Source organism: Bactrocera oleae, chromosome 4 (genome assembly GCF_042242935.1).
Source record: "Bactrocera oleae isolate idBacOlea1 chromosome 4, idBacOlea1, whole genome shotgun sequence".
Lineage (NCBI taxonomy): Eukaryota > Metazoa > Arthropoda > Insecta > Diptera > Tephritidae > Bactrocera > Bactrocera oleae.
The window spans coordinates 47,095,428-47,117,225 of NC_091538.1; the positions used below are offsets into that span (position 1 = coordinate 47,095,428).

Consider the following 21,798-nt stretch of genomic DNA (forward strand, 5'->3'; position numbering starts at 1 on the left):
CCATACTTCGTAAGCTTAACTCGCGACACTCACCAAATCAGCGCCTTGCTGCAGCAACTGCTGTGTAGCTAGCATTGGTTTTATGCCCACTGCACGTGACTGTGCCAACAATGAAGCGACGGTGTTTTTCTTCGGCTTCGACACGCCGCGTCCGAGATTGCGTGGCCGCCCCTCCTTAAAAGGCGTTTGCCCTGAACGTTCACCACCACTACCGCCACCGCCGCTGCTGGAACCGGCCGAACCACTGCTGCCCGCATTGCCACCACTGCTGCTGGCGCCACTACCTGGCAGCGGTGTGCTACTGCCACCGCCCAGCGCTGCTGTTATCGACGTCAAGCTTTGCAAACTATTCGAACCACCGCTGCCCGTAGGCACTGCCACGGTACCGCCCATATTCACCGGACTGCTGTAGTCGCTACTGCCGCCCACCATTGAGGATGACATGCAGGCGGAGGAACTCTGTTTATCAGCCGGTTTCATTGATAAATTCAATGGCGCATCGTAGTCCTCGATCATTATGGGATTGGCCGCGGTACCGATGAGCGCTGAGGCGGCTGTTGTGGCATTGGTCGTAGCGGTGGAGGTGGATGATTTCATGCTGAGATTTACACCAGCACCGCTACTATTGTCTCCCGTCAAATCAAGTAAGTCTTTGTTTTTATTCGATAGATTGTAGGCGCCGTTCGAGGTTATTGTTGGCGGTAGTTTTATCACTTCGACACGGTCCGTTGATGAGTCACGACTATTGCTAGGCGTGGCACTTAGCGTGGTTGCGCCAAGTGCGTGCGCATCCAAACGTCCGGATGGGTTGCCTAAACCGCCAACGCCACTCAAAGCACCCAAACCGCCGAGTCCGGGCAAGCCCATCGGTGCACCCATACCAAGTCCACTGGCGCTTAAAGCTGCCGCTGCGGCCGGACCACTCAATTGTCCAAGCGCAGCTGCCGCAGCCGCCGCCGCTGCTGCTGCTTGTGCTGCGGTGGTGGCATTTGTGCCACCGACACCGATGCCACCAAAACCGCTTGCTGCGGCCACATTTAATGCATGCTGGTGCTGTTGTTGCAATTGTTGTTGTGCTTGTTGCTGCTGCTGCGCCTGTTGTTGCTGCTGCTGTGCTTGTTGTTGCGCCTGTTGTTGTTGCTGCTGCGCTTGTTGTTGGGCCTGTTGTTGCTGTTGCTGCTGCTGCTGGTGTTGTTGCTGTTGAGCTACATTCACCGCTGCCGCCATTGCTGCATACTCCATTTCGAGGCGAGCTCGCTTAGCCGGACTCAGACCTGGTATGGAGAGCAGCGAGGAGAGCGCATTTGTGGCGTCCAGCTCTTGTTTTTGCAATTGCTGTTGTTGCAGTTGCTGTTGTTGTGCGAGTAATTGTTGTTGCTGTTGTTGTTCGTCTGAAATCGTTTTCTTGCGTCCACGTGAAGTAGTGCCGGGTATTTTAGGTCCCACAATCGATGATGTATACTTGATGATCTCCGTGTCGGGCGGCAATCGTACACCCAGCAAGGATTGATGATCACTGCAAGTCGAATCCACGAAACGAACGTAAAATAAATAAAAGTAGCGATAAATAAAAAGGAATTATATCGTAAAATACACACAGAGTTGCATTCCAAGTGCCGAAAATATGTAGACAAGAGATGGTATGAGGTAAATAAAGAGCTGATGAAATACATACATATGTTAATAGAGGATGGATGACTTTGAAAGCACGTGACTGAGGAAAACTTAATAAATTTTGTAATAAAAACCGTTACTATGTAACACCGATCAATTAACCATCAAGCAATTTAATTTCTACAACTTTCGGAAAAAACATACATATTAAGTTTTTACTTCATGCTACGCCAATTGGTTTGTTAATATTAAATTGGATCAGGACGCTTCTGAACCGATATCGCTGAGTATATGGAAATGTATGTGTGAATATGAAATTTGATATCTCGTGTCCAAAAATATACGAATTTCAGCAAATTGAAATATTAGAGCAAATGTATTTTGAGTAAAATTTGATCAGTTAATGAGAAGATGCGCATGATTACAACAATAACAAAAATAGTCATTAACAAAAATCAGGGTCTTACTTTCCTTCCAGTGCAGCACTACGTAAACCAAGGAGTACATAGTTTTATATGAGTGTACATAAGTGATAAATTCATTGGTTTGTGGTGGAAAACGTACCAAATGCCGAGAATAAAAGAAATGCAGAAAAAATTATAGGCAAAGTTAGAAACCAAACAAAAATAATTTCCAAAATAAGCCCATACTATCATTAAATGCCACGCCACACAAACTAAATTGTTATTCTTTTGAACTTTTACCATACTTAAATAAGAGCTTTTAGAGCCACCACATACAGCATACCGAGCACATATAACACGAAATTCAAAGAAATCTTACACAATAGTCACCGCACACTCACCTGAGTATACCACTTGGCATGTAATCTTTGCCACCTTTGCCACCACCAACCGCCGCCGACGCTGCTGCTGCTGCTGCAGCTGCAGCTGCTGGATTAGATGCGGCAAACGCATTCATTGCGGCCTGCATGCTTTGCTGTGGGCTCATGCCGAGTGCGCCGAACTGTGAAAGCGAGCTGAGTGCATTTAACGAAGCGTTATTCTTGTCACGTTCTGCTTTACTGCTCGAAGCCGAACTATTGCTACCACCACTACTGCTAGCACCCATATTACTGCCAACGCTACCCATGCCACTGCTGCCGCCCAATGAACCATGCGGCGACATTAACGCATTTATGTGATGCGCTGTGGAATTGCTGCCGCCCACATTGCCACCCAAAGCGCTCAAGTGATGCATGGCCGCATTGCCGACACTGCTCATGGGTGAGTTTTTATTGGAGTTGTTGCTGCTGCTGCCGCCAAGTGACGAGGAAGCGCCACTGGACATACCTAAGCCACTGCTACCACCACTTACACCGCCACCACCACCACTGCTGTTGTTGTTGCTGCTCTGGTGCGACTGTGTATGATGATGTGATGAGGATTTCTTCGACGATGAGGAACTGGAAGAGCCACCAGACGCGGCTGCCACTTGCATTGCCAATAATTCTTTATGTAGCTGTACTGGATCGTACGCCGAACCGGGTGGTGGTGGTAAAACCGGACTCACAGATGGTTTACTATAGTTGGTTGAACTCGACTAAAATGTTTTTGATAAGAAAAAAATTTCAATATTAAATAAGAGCCAACATTCATTAAATCAACTGCACATCAACACACGAACTCACTTTGTACGACGAACTACTGCCGCCGCTGCTGCCACCGACACCCGTGGTATTGCCAGTACTGCCACTACCGCCCATGCCCATCGAGGAGGGATTAAGCGAACCACCCGCGCCCACCAAGCCATGCATGCTAGCCAAAGCTGCCGCCGGATTAGCACTTACAGCCGCTGCTGCTGCCGCCGCTGCAGCTGCAGCTAAATTCTGTTGTTGCTGTTGTTGTGCCTGCTGCTGTTGCTGACGTTTCTCTTTGCGGGATTTACTTGATTTGCTGTTCGACGATGAACTGCTGCCACTGCCCACGTTACTGCCACCCGCACCGGCACCCAAAGCACCGACACCACCACCAGCGCTGTTGACTCCTGTACCACCGGCACCGGCCGCTCCACCCAGACCCAGTGCTGCTGGACCAAATGCAGCCATCACATCGGGATGTGCGAACGGCGAGAGGCCGGAAGCTTGCAGGCGGGTGAAATAGTCTTGAGCTGCCAGTTGGGCCATGGACCACCAACCTGCGGAGGGGAATAGGTGAAAAAATATTTTTATAAATATAAATCAGGACAGACTTGAATATAAAATAAAATTACATAAAATGTTTAAGAAAAAAAATTTAAATACATAATTATTTGGTTCAAAAATATTAATAACAATTATAAAAACATAATTAATAATATAACATATTAAGAAAAGTATAAAAAAAAATGTTTACACACTTCCATCAGATTCATACAACAGAATATGTTGTATGATTCTATAAGTTGGGGAAGCTTAGTGTATTTTTATTCTAGGAGCGTTTTCTTCAAACGACATCTAATCGTAATGCGAATGCGTTTGCTGTTTCACTCCCTACTTTTTAACCGCGGAAAATTATATTTCGAATAAATTGCATATAAGAAGTTCTACCGGTATTTGAACTCATGGCACTTCTAACATAAAACCGATGAGCTAACGAATGTGCCATTAAGCACCGTAGCGAAATATGCAACAAACAGACAACTAGTTAACAGTAAACGATAAAAGATCAAATATATTGCATTTATGGTAGATATGCATCTAACATATATGCATTCAAAATGCAAAATAGAAAAATTTTCTCTTCTTTTAGTTTTGAGGTTGCAATAAAAAAATACGATTCATTTTGGCACAGTAAACAAACAATTTTGACACAATAAACAAATAAACATTCTAACCACAAATTCTTAACAGTTCTTAAAACAAGAACAAACGTTAACTCCGTTTCCATAGCTATAATACCGAAGCTATAATACCCTTTAAAAATACAAAATATTCCATAAAAGAACTTGATTTAGAACGATCAGTTAGTCTTGCAGCTCTATTCTATACTGGCCCGATATCGGTGGTTACGTGTGCAAAAGGTCAGATCGATTCCTCAGACAACAAGATATACAGACAGACTGTCAGACGTCAAGCTGATCACTTGTATATTATATATATTTTTTATAGGATCTCCGACGTATCTTTCTGGTTTCTGGTGCAAACTTAATATACCCTGTTCCGTGTATAAATATAACAACACTTTGTATACAACCAAATACAACATAAAATACATAATTTCCTCTGCAAACCAACACCATTTTCAACGATCGTACAGTTTAACTCACTTGCAGGATGCAGGCTAGCCAAACTGGCCGCCTGAGAGGCCGCCACTGCCATGGTGTTCTGATGATGATGTGACGCGGCGGCCGCTGCTGCAGCTGCTATCGAATAGCGATCATTTGCTGCACTAGCCGGATTCTGCAACAAGCCCAAGCCGGCTGCTGCGGCAGCATTAAATTGTGAATTAAATAGCGGATTGGAAGCGGCTGCGGCAGCGCTTGTTGGATCACGGCCCCAATAAGCTGCAAGTGAATAGATATATGTATGTTTATTATTATTATAAAAAAAAATACATGTTTATTAATATTAAACAAAATGCAATCAAAACAATGCAATCAAAACAATGCAAATAGAAATCAGTAATACGTTGTGTCCAACACTTACCGAATAGCGAGGCGGCATCCAACAATGCGGAGGGATCGTGCACTCCGGCTCCACCGCCCCCACTGGCGCTAGAGCCGGCCTTACCACTGCCGCCACCACCCAGACCGACGCCGACACCCGATTTGCCATCGCTGCCGTCGCCGCCGGCATTTTTGTCCATGTTTTTCATCAAACTGGATGGATGATTGCTGTGGGGTTTCTTCTTATTATTGCGTTTAATTTTGAAGGCTTTTCTTTTCTCACTTGTTCAAAATAAATTATTCTCCTACGCGCCTTGCTCTCCACTTTTTCTTTGAAAGTATTCTTCCAAAAAAAAAAGCAAATTTAATGTTATTCGCTGCTGCGACTTTATTCACTTTATCGTGTCTTTGCTTTGTTTATATTTTATACTCTGCTCCACTGTCCTCTACGCCTCTTATTGCCAAATGTGCGTATTTATGTTTGGTTTCTTTGTTGTTTTTCTTCTGATTGCTTAGTGTGCGTTTTCGCTACATTTATTTCTGCTTTATTATTACTTTATTTATTGTTATTTATTTGCATTTGCAAAAAACTGCTACATGTTTTAATATATTTTGTCAAATTCTGCAATTGAAGTCTCAGATATTCATTGCTTTCCTGTCATTTTTGGTGTAGCTGTAAAGAGAGCAATACGGAAATGCAAGTTAATAAAAACAGTAAAAACAAATTACAAAAAATATCAGAGAATTAGTATGAGTTGGAAGTTGTGGTTGTGCTGGTAAACAAACAAGTTGTAAGCGCGATGATACATGTTTGATGACGAGAAGTTCGCAACAGACTTGTTGAAGCGCACAAAATACCGAACAGTCTTTCGGATACTCTCTTTTCATTTATTATACTTTATACGCCATTCGCATACATCCACTCTCTTAATATTCAGGGCAAACGCTGATGCCAGCAGTGTATTGAATGTTAGTTAACATTTACTGCTTGAAAATTATTACAAAAATAAATATGTACTCTTTTCATAACCGTAGTCAACATTTCTAAAAGCTAAAAATAACTTTGCTGCATTAAATATAATATGTGAAACTTTCTCATATTCCAGCAACTTAAAAGTTCAAGGACGTAGCTGTTACGCAATACAAGGTCAAGTTCGTGTAAGCAAATATAACTTTGTACGCAATTCGATGAATTTTTCTGAAGTTTATATTCACATATCTATATGTACAGATGTATGTACAATATATACACAACATGTTCTATTTAAAAAGTAGTGTTTTTTATAGAGGTAGGCCATCGTCATTATTTTTTTTATCCCGACTTTTCTTTTTAATACAATTATACAATATAAGAGACGGCATTTTCCAACAATCTTAGGTTACGTTAGAGTGCCGCGTACCGTATATTACAAAAATATTATGTCTTACCCCTAGTACCACATTAAATCGCTCTGAAATAATATGGATTTTGACGAAAGCCAAATGGACAAGACGGTCTTGAGATTTCTAACTGTAAACGACCCTCAGCTATAATTAGGGATTAAATCTTAAATAAAGGTATTTTATTTTCATATAAAAACAACGAGTTTTATCTGTCATATATACACTTGTCAATTTGACATAGTCCACCGGTGTTTAGAAATAACTGGTGAAGACTGTGGTAAAATTTTAGACAAAAACTGCACTAATTGCAGCTGGTTAGGATTATATATCAAGAAACCCACTTCCACTGCAGTCGATTTTATATTACGGGATCGAAACCGGATTTACATATATACGACTCAGGACTGTCAACGCGGCAGCTTTCTCTTTTGTTAAATAAAATATTTTTCCATACAAAAACTTTATTTTGATCAGTTTGTATGGTAGCCTTATGCTATAGTTGTCCGATCCGAAAAATTTATTCGAGCTTGTACCGTTGCCTCAAACAATACTCCATTTCAAATTTGGTGAAGATACCTTGTCAAATAAAAATGTTTTTCCATACAAGAACATGATTGTGATCGATTAGCTATTTGCCAAAATGGTCCGATATCGGCGCTTCCGACAAATGAAAAGCTTTTTGGAGTGAAAAGAACATATGCAAAAATTCATATCGATATAAAAAAACTTAGGGACTTAATCGACTCATCTCGTCACACTGATCATTTATATATATGTACATACATATATCTTATATGGTATCCAACGTTTCCTTTTCGGTGTTACAAACTTCGTAACACACTTAATATACTCTGTTCATTCAACGACTCGCTGCCATAAACCAGGTGAGTATTATAGAACGTAAGATATGCGAATGTAAATTTCATAAAAACTCGAAGATTAATCAATTATTTTAAAAACTTAATTTATTATTTCAGCTAAAAAATAGAAATACAACTAGGTCCAAACTCATCCTTTGCTATAAAACTGGCCACGATATCAGACCTTCCTCAACAATTGAATTTCTTCCAATAAAAGAAAATAAATCGAGCAAAACAGAGTGAGTAAAAAATTATACTAATTTAATAATAAAATATAATCTTTGCATTGCAGATGCTCATAAAAGTTGCAAAAGGAAACGACGGTGCAATTCATAGCAATAAAAACAAAACAGCTGATCAAAACAGAAATAGAGACGCCGCATTTAAGTTTAACAAAAAAGAATGAGGTATAAAAACAAAATACAGATAAAGTAAATGGACAAAATGTAAAGCAACAAAAAACAAAAATTATTTTGTAAATGCAAGCAGCGATGGGTACACAAAACTAAAGTAAACCAGCGAATATAGTGGACAGAGCGCAATGAGACACGAACTGGGAAACGAAGACAGATAATAAATGGAGCACAAGGTAGAGTGGAGAGTAAGCTGGTTGCAGAATTCTGCCGCTACAACAACAACAACAGTAAGCTGGTTAAGAGAGCATACTATGAAAAACATATTTAACCGGTAGGATTTTAATTGGTTTTGTTTATTAATTTTTTATGAAGCGATAAATTTTTAAAGGGGTAATTGTGTTTATTTTTTGGTAGATGGTGAAATTTGATTATATGACAAATGGTGGATGCTAATTTTGTTGTTTTTTTTGATAATTTTTTATTAGATAAAAAATATATAACGTTAGCATAGGGATAGCCGTTACGCGATCACAAATTTTTAATGTTGGTAAGAACATGAAGCATATTCAGCCCCTGCAGAGTGGTAGGAGGTTTGTCGATATCATACAAGACAGTTTAATCCGAAATTCATTATTTGAAAGAATAACGAAGCAGACCTATTCAGGAAATTTATGGAACTAACTTTAACTCATCTACCGACTGATGTGGTTTAGGCTATAAAATTATCAGACATGTGTCTTGAATCTTGTATAAATTACCTTAAAACAACAATTTTGACATTTTTTGTTAACATTTTTAATTTAAATGAGAGCTTGACGATTCATATTTAAGGTTAAGCAACATGTATAAAGAAGGTTCCAGACAAATTTTATAGAATTGAATACGTTATAGTTATACAAAACATATTACAGTCAGCGTCCAGTAAAACGAGCTTTCGAAATAACGAATAGACAGTTTTACGAACCATCAAAATTATCTTATTGATGTTTCTATATTACGAACGCAAACAAATTTAATTTTTCGATATTGCGAACGCTGCGATATTTTTATCTTAAACTTCGCATTCTTTGCAAAAAATAAGGGTTTCGTTAAACCAACGATAGTTTTATTGTTGTACAACATCTGCAGAAAATGTAAATCATTTTTTTTCATGTTTCCATTCATTTTGAATTAAACGTAATTCAGTCAGTTCAAAATATTACTTTTTTCGTGCGGTTGATTCCATTTCGTTTGGTTTAGAAAGTGCAATATCAAAAAGAAAGCGTTTACCCTTGGAAAATAAACTAAAGATTTTGAACGATTCACCAAGCGGCTTTCAGTAAAGGCCATATCCGCGAAATATAGAGTTTCAAAATTGTCAGTTTATAGTATAAAAAAATTAAATTTAAAATCGAGGAACACTTTCAATAAACCCATCGCACGAAAGCAGTACGTACGTCATTTAAACAAAGTGAAATTCCTAGAATGGAGCAGGCCCTCTACAAATGGTTTATGACTCTACGTCGAAACTATATACCTATTAGTGGAGTCATTTGAAATACAATGGCGAATAAATTTTTTGCCATTTGGATGACTAAAAAAAGCTATTCCGAAGCTGAACAAAATAGTATGGAGCCATTTATAAATAAGCTAGAGAGCGCAATAAAAATTAATAACGGTTACCACGAAACAATTTTCAAAGCAGATGATAGTGCTACAAATATATGTATTTGAAATTGTTTCCTGAAAAACATACGTTGTGCCAGAAGAAGCATCTGTGCTAGGAAGAAAGAACACCAAAGAAAGGTTAACATGTTTAGCGTGCGCCAATTTACCAAAAAATTACCACTTTTAGTAACTGTAAAATCTCAGATAAGTTAATTAAAGGAGTAATTTGATTTAAAAAATTTTAGATTTTACGAATTTGGTAGAATTACACCTTCAGATTTGTTATATAAGACGAGATACCATATATTTGATGTATGTCTTTTCTTCCGAAAACGGGATACCAAATTTCTAAAGCGATAAAACATACATATATCAAAAGAATCACTGAACTGAACACTGAGTCCACTTCCGAAATAAAGTGGGGTTTTGATAGAAGTCTTTCACGAAATATAAAGTTATACAGATAAATGTAGCGGTATTCACTGTGACCTTTGTCCTCCTGTAGAAACGTTTAATCATAAAAAGGCCTAAAAACGCAACAAGCACTTGATATTTTCACCTTTTGACAAAGCATTAAATTTAGAGCGGTAAGGTAACCACCAAGACGGCAATTGTGGAGTTATGACTTTTATCCTTTTTTCTTTTCTGTATTGTTTTTAGATATCCGAAAAATTTTTTTTGTAAACATTTTTTTGCATGAGTAGCAGTTTTGATACGAGTACAAAAAAATCGAAGTCCGACTAATTTTTCAGGTTTCACTTAAGAGGCATAAATCAAATATGTTTAAGTAATAAATCGAGTTTCTATTGCTTTTCTAACAATTCCCGGAACTACATACTTACATATGTATGTATGTTCATACGTGTGTATGTTATTAGATTTATATGTAAAATTGTATTTAGTACGTCCATATGTTTGAAATTGAAGTCAGGTTGAATGAACTTCGTTGGGTTAATTTTATTATTATTTATTTTACACAAGAGCATTTAAACTTCTGGTTAAAATACATACATACATACTATTGTGTATGCATAAGTATATGTACATATGTTCGTTAGCATTTGTCGGCTCTTTTGGCCACTCAGCTCGCATGCACACATTATAGTAATGCTACACAGACACTTTCAATGAACGGAAATTGTAACAAATTGCAGAAAGCAGTTTCCAAAAGTATCGGTTATTTGAATTGTTAAACTACACATTCACAGGCAATTAATACAACTTTTAATTATCACTTTTATATTTGGTATTTTGTTTATATTTCCAAAGTGCAGTCAAATTTTCACACGACGCTGCAAACGCTTAGCTATTTGCTTTTGCCATTTCTCCCTTATGAAGTAGGCATGAAGCGAACGAGCGCAAAATACACGCAACGAGAGCGCGACGATTGTACTAAAAGCCGACAAGCGCCGAGAGCGCCAGAGAACAATAACGAAAATGAAGACACAGAGAAATGGCAAACAGCGCTGCTACCAACACACCTGCGATGACGGCGACGCAACAGCGCTGCCGACCGCGACAGCGCCGTGTGTATCTATGAGTTTATCTGTAGATACATGCATACATGTGTGTGTGCGTGATGCGTACGCACATCTGCTTGCTTTATAATTTTCACAGCGTAACGCACTACGATTTCATTCATTATACACAATTTTAATTTCAGTATACACTTTGGATAAGTTTCGATAATAATGCTGGTGTTCAGCGTGTTTTATTGGTAAATAAATAGAAATTACCAGAAATAATCACAGTTTCTTTTTAGTTTGACTGAGTGCATTGTATTTTTCTCACCGGCGTGTATGCGTTTTTAGCAAACAGCGAATGCATATTTTTGCCGAGCGTTGTTCACACACCCACTAGAACATTTAGAATGCGTCACTTAGTGCCGTTTCAGACAGGGATGCAAAAGAGTCTGATCTTTTTCAAATTTTCTTTTGGTGTCGCTCTGGGCATTCACACGGTCAAAAAGAGTCCAGCAACTCGAGTCTAGTTTTTCTGCATTCCTTTTCACAAAATGTTCGTAAATATTTGTGCGGTTCGACTGCGCAACACCGCGCAACACTGCATGCTGCGTATTTCATTTGTATGTTGAGATGATGGTCACACATTTTGCTTGCAATGAATTACCATGAATATGGTAGAACAATATGCATAATACAAGTACCTACCCGCTAAATAGTTTCAAAAAAATACTAAAAACGGGAATTCCCTAATCCACAAGAATGTATTGAATATCCGCTATTAATATTTTCAAGGCCAAATTTATAATAGGAATTTCCTAATCTTTAAGTATTAAAAACTCATAATTTCTTTACTCCATATTAAAAATTCATAATTTCTTTACTCCATAATCTATATCTTAATTTTCTCCTTATTTACAATTTGTCATAATATTTCTATTATTCTATGCATACGTATTTGCATATTACATACAAAAATAGATAACAGAACTCAAATTTGCGATCGAATTCATTTGAAACCGAGCGCTCTTGCAACCATTCAAAGGATTTGAAAGTGAAAAGGAATGCTGAAAAGGGTAGCAGCGAGCTGTTACGAAAAAGAACACAAAGCGTGCCACCCGAACACGAGTGGCACGGTCCCTTCGTCTTTCCTCGTCGTCCCCTCGCCCACAATAAACTGGTTTGAGACTCTTTTGCGTCCCTGTCTGAAACGGCACTTAGGCGTCGCAGCTGGCTATGCGATAGTCAACGTCGTTTTGGCGGCTTGTTTTTCAGTTGCAGTTTCACATTTTTAATTATAATTGCACACACACATATGCATACATGCGCATATCCCTAAGTTCGCTTCTAGTAATTTTGAGATATTTACACGTTTTATTTCCGCAGAAACACACAATGGTCAATTCATTCATAAATAGTAAGTAAATTTTTCATAAAAAAAGTGCTCACTAGAATTTGTTTTTTTATGATGTTTTTTTTTACTTTATATAGCAAATTGAGTTGAGATAGGTAACAGTTTCCAGCACACGGTTGAAAATATCAGTTAGCAGAATTCGCAACTGATTATGGAATATGCTAGAATTGAAACTAATGGAAAGTAATTTAGACTTCGGATAGAATTAGAGCGGAACAAAGTTTTATTATAAAGCCATATTTTTATAAATATCCATAATCCACCAATACCTTAAATTTTTTAAATTTCGTCCTCAAATTTTATAATAATTAGTATATGATTTTTCTTTTTAAATGTAAAAAGAAACGAAGGAAATGAAAAGAAAAAAACGTCGAGACCCTATAAAACAAAAAATGAAAGCTTGGCCAGCTAATTCGATTTAGCCATGTCCGTCCGTCCGTCGGTCTGTATAAACGCGAATTAGTTCCTAAGTTTTTCTTTTTCTTCCCTATCGAACCACTATAGCATATAGCTGTCATACAAAGATCAGAATCGAGTTCTTGTATGGAAAACTTGTTCTAACTTATATATAATAATACCTTTACTTTTATTTCTGGTTTAATTTGACCGGACTATTATTATTTAGGTATATAATTTTGATGTAGAAGGACTTCTTTAAAGGGATATTGATAGTTTTGTGCAAATCTAATCAATTTTATAGATGTCTGCGCAAAATATCAGAATAAATTTAATACAAATATTGTTAATGTAAATTTCCGACATTTTTGAACGTCGAGTTAAATAATAATCTTCATCTAATATTCATATTAAATATATTTACGAGGACTTTAGAGGTGCTGTGGTTTTTTTTTTGCTGGGGTTTTGTGAAACAAATACAGGTTTTAATTTGTTCGGTCCGAAAAACCAGAATACTTGATAGATGCAATTATTCGAAATTAATTCGATTATTTTCTCTAATTTTTTAATAAAGATCTGCCATTGCCGCAGAATGCATCGAAATCGCTAAACTGTATATCGACCAAAAAAAAAAATATATAGCGTAAATAAAGGACGTGTTCTAGTCCTTATTTGTATTATTTAAAATTTATTTAAATTTTTTCATATATTGTTTTTTGTTTTTTTTGGCATTTGGCATTTAAGTTATTTTTCAATATTTTTCTATTTGTTTATTTTTACTTCACTATTATTTAAAAAGAAAAAAAATTCATTGACATATTTCAACTTCATTTAAAACTGTTTAACTCAGTTCTATTTACTTGCTTATTTTCTTTTGTGCTTTTTCATTGCAAACGTTTCGATTCCAACATTTCCTATTTCAGTTCCAGTCGTTCCGTTTCTTTATACACCAATTTGATTCCTTTCATGTCATTTTAGCAGAATTTTACTAAATTTCACTTTTTTAGTTCAACTTTACTTCATTTAATTCCATTTCACGATATTCCCTTAAATGTGCTGTCATTACATATCGTTTTCAATAATTCCACGCGTTTTAATTGCTTTGCATTTCACTTCAAACTAATTATTTCAGTTGTTTGTCTGTTTAAAATCTCTAAAAATGTATTATTTGACATTTTAATGAATAAAAATAATTTATTTTACTTTAATATAAATAAAATGTTTAAAATTTGGACCACCCTGCCTTTGAGCAACTTTTGCTTTCCCATAAGGCACATCAACATATTTAACTGTTTTACTTTTTGTTTTTTTTTTTTGTATTTTTGTTGTACATCACATAAGTTTTCACAACTTCGCCGCTTCACGCACAAAACAATAATTCTGTAACTGATTTTTACCAAACAACCAACAACAAATTTGGTAATAAACAAGAAAAGCAATAAACCAGCAATACAAAATTACTTAATTCCAACAAAAAAATTTGTTGTTGTCATTTTATTTGGCAACGGGTAATTAACCTTTTCGCCTTTAGCTGCGGCAATTTGCTTTGGCTCAGCAAGTAAGCAGCTAAAACGGTGTGTATGTGATCGGCTCACGACAATTACATACATACATAAAAAAACATTCAGACGTGTGTATGTGGTTTAGGTGCCGCCAGCTAAACAGCCACTGCCACCAACCACCAGCCTTGTATTCCGGCGGCTGTTGGTGTGGTTAGGCTTTTCCTTAGACCGGCCTCTTTGAATTTCGCACCTCCACTTTTGCCACTGGTAACGGGGCAACCGAACAATCAACTAAACGTCCAAGCGACTAAGCAACCGATCGACCAACACCACTTTTAGACACTTCTTACTTCCAATTCAAATTATGTACTCCAGCAAAATTTTTTCTTACATTTTTCTTCGCCACAGTGGAAATAATACAATACGGCAAGAACAACAACAACAGCGTTGCTGCTATACTAATCGCTCAATTGCGAACGATTTCCACTCGCGTTTTTACCACTTCCACAGCAGTTTAACGCTTGCTGCTGCTGCTTCTTCTTCTTCTCCTTGTTATTTGCCACACAATTTTTCTGTACACACATGCACACACACTACATACATATGTATTGCTATATATTTATATATATGCATTTATTCGAATATATATGAATTTTTTCCGTTTTCCTGTTGGCTTTCACTGTGCTGCGCTTCTTCTTCTTCACTAAGCTTATAGATTTTTTCACAGCACCTTCGATTCACTACAAAATCCACCATTTGTCGGCGGCGCTTCATTGACTTTTCGCAATTTGTTTATTTTCCGTGTTTTAGCAACGGTTTTTCGCCAATATTTCACGCATTTCACATTCCCGCAATATTATTTCACAGTTATTTGTTAATTTCTGTAATTTTTAGTGCATTTTTACCCATTAAAAAGTGTAATTTATAATTTTTTCACTATAACAGCGGCGAATTTCACACGGAACGCGTCCGCCGATACGTCAGCGCAGCGCCGTATCTATCGGATACCTAAACGGGCGGCAGACAGCGTCGCGAGCAATTGCCGCCCGTCCGTAATCGTAATCGCCGTCGTCGTTGGTGTCGTTGTCGTTGCCGTCGTCGACGTCGCCGTCGTCGTCATCATAGCCAGAGTCAGAGTCAGTGCTATAGCCATTGCCATCGTCATCGTCATCGTGGTCGTTGTTGTGTTTTGTGTCGTCTCAGGCGCTGCCCCTGTCTCGGTGGCAGCATTCGCGCTCTATAGCCACTGCCACTGGCACTCAGCGACTCGATGGAATCGGTGTGTCGTTTGGGTTGTTTTATTTGTAGTTGATATACATATATATTTATTGCTGTTGTTGTTATTATTATTATTGTTGTTATTTTTGTTGTACGTACGTTTCGTTCTCGCTCGTTTTGCTTTGAATGGCTGGCTAGCTGGCTGACTGACTGACTGGCTCTTCGCTTGTTGTATTCAACTGCCTGGGTGATGGCGTTGTCTGTTTGTTTGCATGTCTGTATGTATGTATGTGTGCATGTGTGCATGTGCGTCTGTTTGTTTCTACATTTGGTTGATTTGAGGTTCGGCAACAACAAAAAAACAGCTAAACTATTAAGCAAGCCAAGCAGCCAACAGATGTGTATGCACGACTACCGAGGGGAGAAATGGTGAATGAATGAATACACACACACATACATACATGCATTTGTGTATGCAAACAGCAAGCAAGCAAGCTGACGAACTGTCAGACCAAACTGACTGCTTGACTGCCTAGTTCAATCAGCAGCGACAGCCAAGCATTTCTACATATGAGTACCTACGCAGCTCAGCACCAAGCCGAACACATTGATATGTGTATTCGTATGTTTGTATGTGTGTGGCAGATACATTTTGTGTATGCCGCCGTACACAGGCAGTTTAGCTGCTTGTATCTTGTATCTTACAATCGGCATTGTTGTTAAAACTGCCACCACCACCAGCCGCCAGCCAACAGCGCCACCAGAGCCACAGCCGTAGTCAGAGCCAACAGCGCCGAGTAGTGACTTTACGCATTTTCTACATTTTGCCTGCAAGAACACATAACGACCTACACACATACACACACATACATACATACGTGCGGGCACATACGAGTGCCCAGAACTCACATAATTTCCATCGAAAAACACGCATTTGCGCTCGAAATGGCTGCGAAATGGAACGAGTAGATTTATCGATGTTCGGATGGATGGATGGATGACCGGACAAATGGATGGCTGCATGATTGCACGGCGGCGCACATGAGCACACACAAACATATAGCATGCAAGCAGCGCAGATAAGTGAATACAAATATGTATGTTTGTCGGTAGCTAAGCAGCCAGACGAAATTACAAGTGGGCGGATAGCTGAAGACGAAGGCGAAGAAGACCTTTCCATATGACAAAGACTCCAGCGCATACCACAGAGACGCGTTAGCAGTGAAAAGCATAACCACATCTATATACATATGTATGCATGTGTGTGTGTGGTGGTGGAAACCGAAAAGTGTTACCTCTGCAGAGTTAGTCCAACTGACAATAGTTGTAATTCACAGAAAGTTAGCTCAACCATTCGGTGGATAGGCTGTTTGCTTTGAAAGCGCTTATTAGCGAAAGGGGGTTCCCTACCGATCCAAACCTACAGGTATATGAATCTATGACTCGTGAATGACAATTCTTGTGAAAATCCATGCATACAAACATATGTACATGAACTCATACATTTTTATTATTAGGCAGCCGTACTGGTTTCCTTCATAGCGTAATGATTCCTGCTTAAGAAATCGCTTAGCACCGAACATTTACAACCACTTAGTAGTTGGCTGAAGTAGCACCTGGAAATGCTGGAAAGGTAGGAACCTAGAAACCAATAAGACTTGCTCTTGAACTAAACTTTGTTCTCAATCAATCAAGTCGCTCATAACTAGATTTAACTTCTGAAACTATTTTTAATACCTTCTACTTCCTTTACCTGGTTGCAGTTTAATAGTAGCGGAAAATTAAGTCATCGTATTTACTTGTAATGTCTCAGCTGTAAAATGAGTTGCTGGTTAAAAAATAAACAATTCGGTCATACACTTTATTTTGTTGCTGTCGCAATCATCCTCGGTAGGGGAGCAGATTGCGGTGTTTGTAGTACTACTGCCAAGCTAGTTCTACGAGTGCCACAGTCCATAAAGACTCGGACCATGAAAGCCACGTGAGTATAAATGCAGAAAAAGAACTTCTAGGCTCTTCTGAGAAGGTGACCGAGGGCTGCAAGTCTGGCAACAAGTGACGGCAAAAGCGTAGTACAAGACGGCGGTCAAGATATGCAATCGACTGAGGTCATAAGTTCAACCGGAAGGAAGAGGGGGTGACACCCGGCCGGGCACAGTTCGCTACTCGTTACTAGTGCAATGCCTCGGATCCAACGTTTGCGAATCGCATTGAGGAGCATATCACTGAAAAGAGACAGCGTTCGACGGAGAGCGAACCGAACACGCAGATTTTTTCCGTTGCTCTTTATTTACGGTTTTCAATCGATCATTCCTGAGTAGTAAGTTCGAATATAACAAGGAAAAAAATATTACTATATGTAAAGAACACTGAAAATAGTTAGACATATTTTAGGAAAGAGTTGCTAACTTTCGAAGAAAATAAAAAATAAGAAATATATTAAAAAATGTGTACTAATAATTGAGTGTTTAAGAGAGCATTCCTTTTAAAATCTATAATTTAGACATATGTGCATATTTTGGTATAGAGAAGATACTCAAAATGTGTACCAAACGGTTATAATTAAGCATTCGAAAGAAAATTTTCTTAAATTAGAAATATTTTGGAGCAGGGTTGCCACTTAATGGAGCTATAAAAATTTAAAATATTACCAAATCAATGCCAAATATAAGGCACAGAAAGTTTTTGTATAATATATATTTTTTTAATTATTTTGGAACAGGGTTGACACCTATCTAAAAAAGTAAAACTGAGAAATGTGTGCTTAAAGTGTTTATAAAGCATTTTAGTGAATGAAATTGAAAAAAAGAAAATATATAGCTCAATATTAGTTTAATAGAGTTTGCCTTTTGTCGTGAATTACAAATCTTCATTTCATTGCATGATTCAGTTGTAATTAAAATTGAACTGGATAGCGAATGCCGCGTCTACTAGTATACATACTTACACATACATACATATGTATATGTGTATATCTGTATACACAAAAACAATTGTTAGACCAAAAATCAATCTAGAAAATAAGGTAATTAGAATCTGCAAATTCCATTTATTTTTCAACTATAAATTGAACGCGTATATCAAAATTTTCTGCCGGCCCTGAGCAATCACATTGTGTCGGCTCAGCGCTACAGACAACAACGTCCAATACACAAAACATCGCGCGCACAGAAATTTGCGTCATACGAATAAAAATCTACAATCGATTGCTTTTCAATAGCTCTTACTCACAGCCAAACACACATGAAAAAGCAAAATTGCACACACACATGTACATATGTTTGTATAGTATATGGAAGTGGCATTTGTAGAGATATTCGCGCACTTTGTAGATACAGAACAAATGTCATGAGCCATCACGGAATCTGTATCTACTACAATTCGTACATTTGTAGCTGTAACTGCATCTGTAGCGCTGTAACTGCCGCTGAATAGCGAACGGATATGCACACATAGCAGAGCAAAAGAAAACGCGCCGTCACACGTATGTATATGTATATCAATATGTGTATGTGATGCGCGCACATTTGAAGCTTGAATGGGGAAATGGAAGGAGGCGTGTGTGGCACAGAATAGTAGGTGGCGCGGACCGCGGAGGGGGAAGCGCAGGCTAGCGGCTTGAAGAAAATAGCAAAAAAATCATCATGAAATGGAAAAAGTCAGCAATTGAGATGACAAATAAAAGCTATCAACACTTGCAGCTGCCTTAGCGCTAACAAAGAAACGCAAAAGATATGTATAAATGTACAGTAGACATTTTTGTTTGTAGGTGCATATTGGCGAATGAGTGTGCGTTTGCTTGTAGTTTGTAGCGAGATCACGCATACTCGGCTCAGTCAATGCGCCGACAAGCAGCGTCGCACCTTGCGCCCAGAAACAAACAATATGTATGTATATGTGCTAGCGGTAAGCGGCGGGCGGACGTGTGCGGCATGTCGTTTAATCCGACGACAATAATTAATAAAAATTCGTGCGCGCACATATAAAGGCAGAAGCAAACAAACATACTTGGACGTACTTGTACATATATAGATATGTATATATGCACACAAGTACATATACGCGCATATGAATGTGCGCTCTCGTCATGGGCATGCCGCGCACTCCACTCAAGTGCGTTTTGCCAATTGTTGTTGCTGTGCGTTGCGTAGCTGAGTGACTACGGCTCTGTGCGTGCCACATACTCACACACATACTTATACTAACGCATATCTTGAGTTTCCTCTTGACTGCGTCAACTGCTCGACACATCGTCAGCATATTAGCGCAGCCAACGCACCACGCAGTGTCTTCAGCGCCTCACCGCACACAATCGCCCGCGTCAGTCAACAACAATGAAATGTGTGGCGGCCAGCGCCATCTTGTAAGTGACTTCGCTACCAAACCAGTCAGTCAGTCACTCAATTGTCGCTCGATGGAGCAGCTAGAGCGTTTCAGGTATGCATATATGTATGTATATGACGGCGCAGGTTCTTAACTTAACGGCATGTCTGGCGAAACTGGGAATTCAGTGAAATATTAATGGGAGCTGCAAGATTTTGAGGAACAACTTCATATGCATAAAGCGGAGTAAGAGAGCGTCCCGCATGAGGTAATAGTGTAAATAAGAACAAAGCGTGGCCACGAAATAGGTCTCTTCATGCTAATCGATCTATGTGTGAAATATTTGTGCTAATAAATTGGTAAAGTTCTATAGACAAGTTTTGCCTCTAATATTAGCTAATCATAACTAAATAAGCCTTGTATCCTGCCAACAAAAGCGTGCCGTGCGTCTTGATTGGAGTCAGCACAGCTTTGTTCTCTCCTGAGCGCAAGTAATTTTTGATTTTCTATCACTCAAAAATCACAATAGTTCAGCGTTTACGAATTCAATTCATGTTTTACCGTGATTCTTCTTGAATTTATTATTCTCAAAATCAATATTCTGTAAATGAACTGATCTTCTAGGCATAAGCCGCTTTTGAAAGCAGTATAGATTTTGATGAGAAATTTTTTCAAGTCAGCAAGAAATCTTCAGACCTTTAGCAGGACCTTTAGCAGGACCAAAATTCCATAATTTTTGGTATCTTAAACCGAATCTTTAGGAACTTTAGGCTCTCTGAAGGATATTTACAAGTCAATCATTTGCTCATCTTCATTTTGTCAATAGCTTGGTTGATGGTAGTCTTCAACCCGAGAACAGCTACTCAGTCAACCAGTTCGCCGTGAATCTGTTTCTGCTCAAAGATACTAACTTTACTAATAATGTTGACATATTAGTAATAAACTTTCTCCTGGAAAGAATATATACAAAAACAGGTTCAATGGTGAACAGATCTCTGGCAAGAACTACAAATATTCAGTGTATGAGATTTTGGTGAAAGCATTTACACTTAGGAAAGATGTGTTAGAGAAGTGCTTAGTATAAATCAGTATTAAGCAGATAAATAGCCAGTACCCAATTCAAAATTTTATTCATTGTCACTGGATGAAGATTAGAAACTCTTATTCCCACCAGCCTTCCGTTACTTTATCTTACCAGTCTCATCTTCTATCCACTTGTGTACGAAAAAAGAGGATAAGTTGTGGAATAGGTGGGAAAGACCAAAGGATATAAAAACAAAACTAAGACTACCCAAAAAACTTAAAAATGAAATTTATTAGATCAGATCGATAAGTGTGTGAGCTGGGTTGGGTGGTAACAGTACAAACCTACTGAAAAAAGCGTGCAACATAATTCAGAAAATCCAGACACTTTTTATAATAATTTTAAACTGGCCTTTGGCAACCATACGCATGTATATATAAGGACTGGAATCCACCTGTGAGTGATGTGAATAAATTTGGTCGGCATGTTTTGAAAGTCAAACTCGAAGAAACAATGTCAAGCACTTTAATTTATTGTTTATTTATTAGTTTTAAACTTCTCAAAGCCCTAAATATACTATGTTGAGAAGATACTGGCTCCTGTTTAGGCGAAAGTTTTAAAGAAGGATGTTAAGATTAGCTGTTTATGAACTTTGGACCCAAAATAGTTGTGAAAGAAGCTTTCACCCTTCTAACGAAGGAAGGTCAACTTGAAGAAATATTTTTACTAAATGAAGAAACACAGGGTTTAAGTAGTAAACTGAAACTGATTAGAAAGAAAGCTGAAAACTTAGGAGACTAAGTGATACGAACCGCTTAAAAAAACCATGCCGAAGCTGTCGCTTAATTTATGGATATCTAAGAGAAACTTATGGTTGAAAGGCTTTTCGAGATTTGAAATGCATTGAACCTGATACCAATTTTGGTAAAAGGAGTCTCCTGCGTTATTTTAAAGTGGGTTTCATTCAAAAAGCGACCAGCAAGTCACATTGCCCTCCTAAATATGGGTATGTAAGT

The 21,798-nt window shown here is 38.3% G+C and overlaps 1 protein-coding gene and 2 long non-coding RNA genes across 14 annotated transcripts in view; 2 read left to right on the forward strand and 1 right to left on the reverse strand.

Annotated features, from left to right (window-relative positions):
* tou (bromodomain adjacent to zinc finger domain 2B toutatis) overlaps positions 1-21,798 on the reverse strand; it is a 157,040-nt gene that overhangs the window by 18,850 nt on the left and 116,392 nt on the right. For 5 of the 12 annotated variants that reach the window (XM_036362810.2, XM_070108022.1, XM_070108023.1 and 2 more), the window contains exons 3-8: positions 5,240-5,872; positions 4,861-5,097; positions 3,245-3,750; positions 2,420-3,156; positions 2,082-2,099; positions 34-1,516 (exon numbers count right to left, since the gene is read on the reverse strand). In XM_036362810.2, coding sequence (XP_036218703.2) covers positions 34-1,516; positions 2,082-2,099; positions 2,420-3,156; positions 3,245-3,750; positions 4,861-5,097; positions 5,240-5,408 — 3,150 coding nt within the window. In that variant the 5' untranslated portion in view covers positions 5,409-5,872. Of the gene's footprint in view, positions 1-33; positions 1,517-2,081; positions 2,100-2,419; positions 3,157-3,244; positions 3,751-4,860; positions 5,098-5,239; positions 5,873-10,464; positions 11,055-11,181; positions 11,287-14,232; positions 14,586-14,608; positions 15,210-21,798 lie in introns of those variants that run through there. The other 7 variants (XM_070108020.1, XM_070108015.1, XM_070108018.1 and 4 more) reach the window with 7 other exon arrangements.
* LOC118680895 (uncharacterized) lies at positions 7,035-8,794 on the forward strand. The gene is made up of 3 exons (XR_004976537.2): positions 7,035-7,466; positions 7,560-7,681; positions 7,735-8,794. It is a non-coding gene; the product is annotated as an uncharacterized lncRNA (long non-coding RNA).
* LOC106616208 (uncharacterized) lies at positions 15,302-18,228 on the forward strand. Its single transcript, XR_001330670.3, has 3 exons — positions 15,302-16,861; positions 16,953-17,068; positions 17,199-18,228. It is a non-coding gene; the product is annotated as an uncharacterized lncRNA (long non-coding RNA).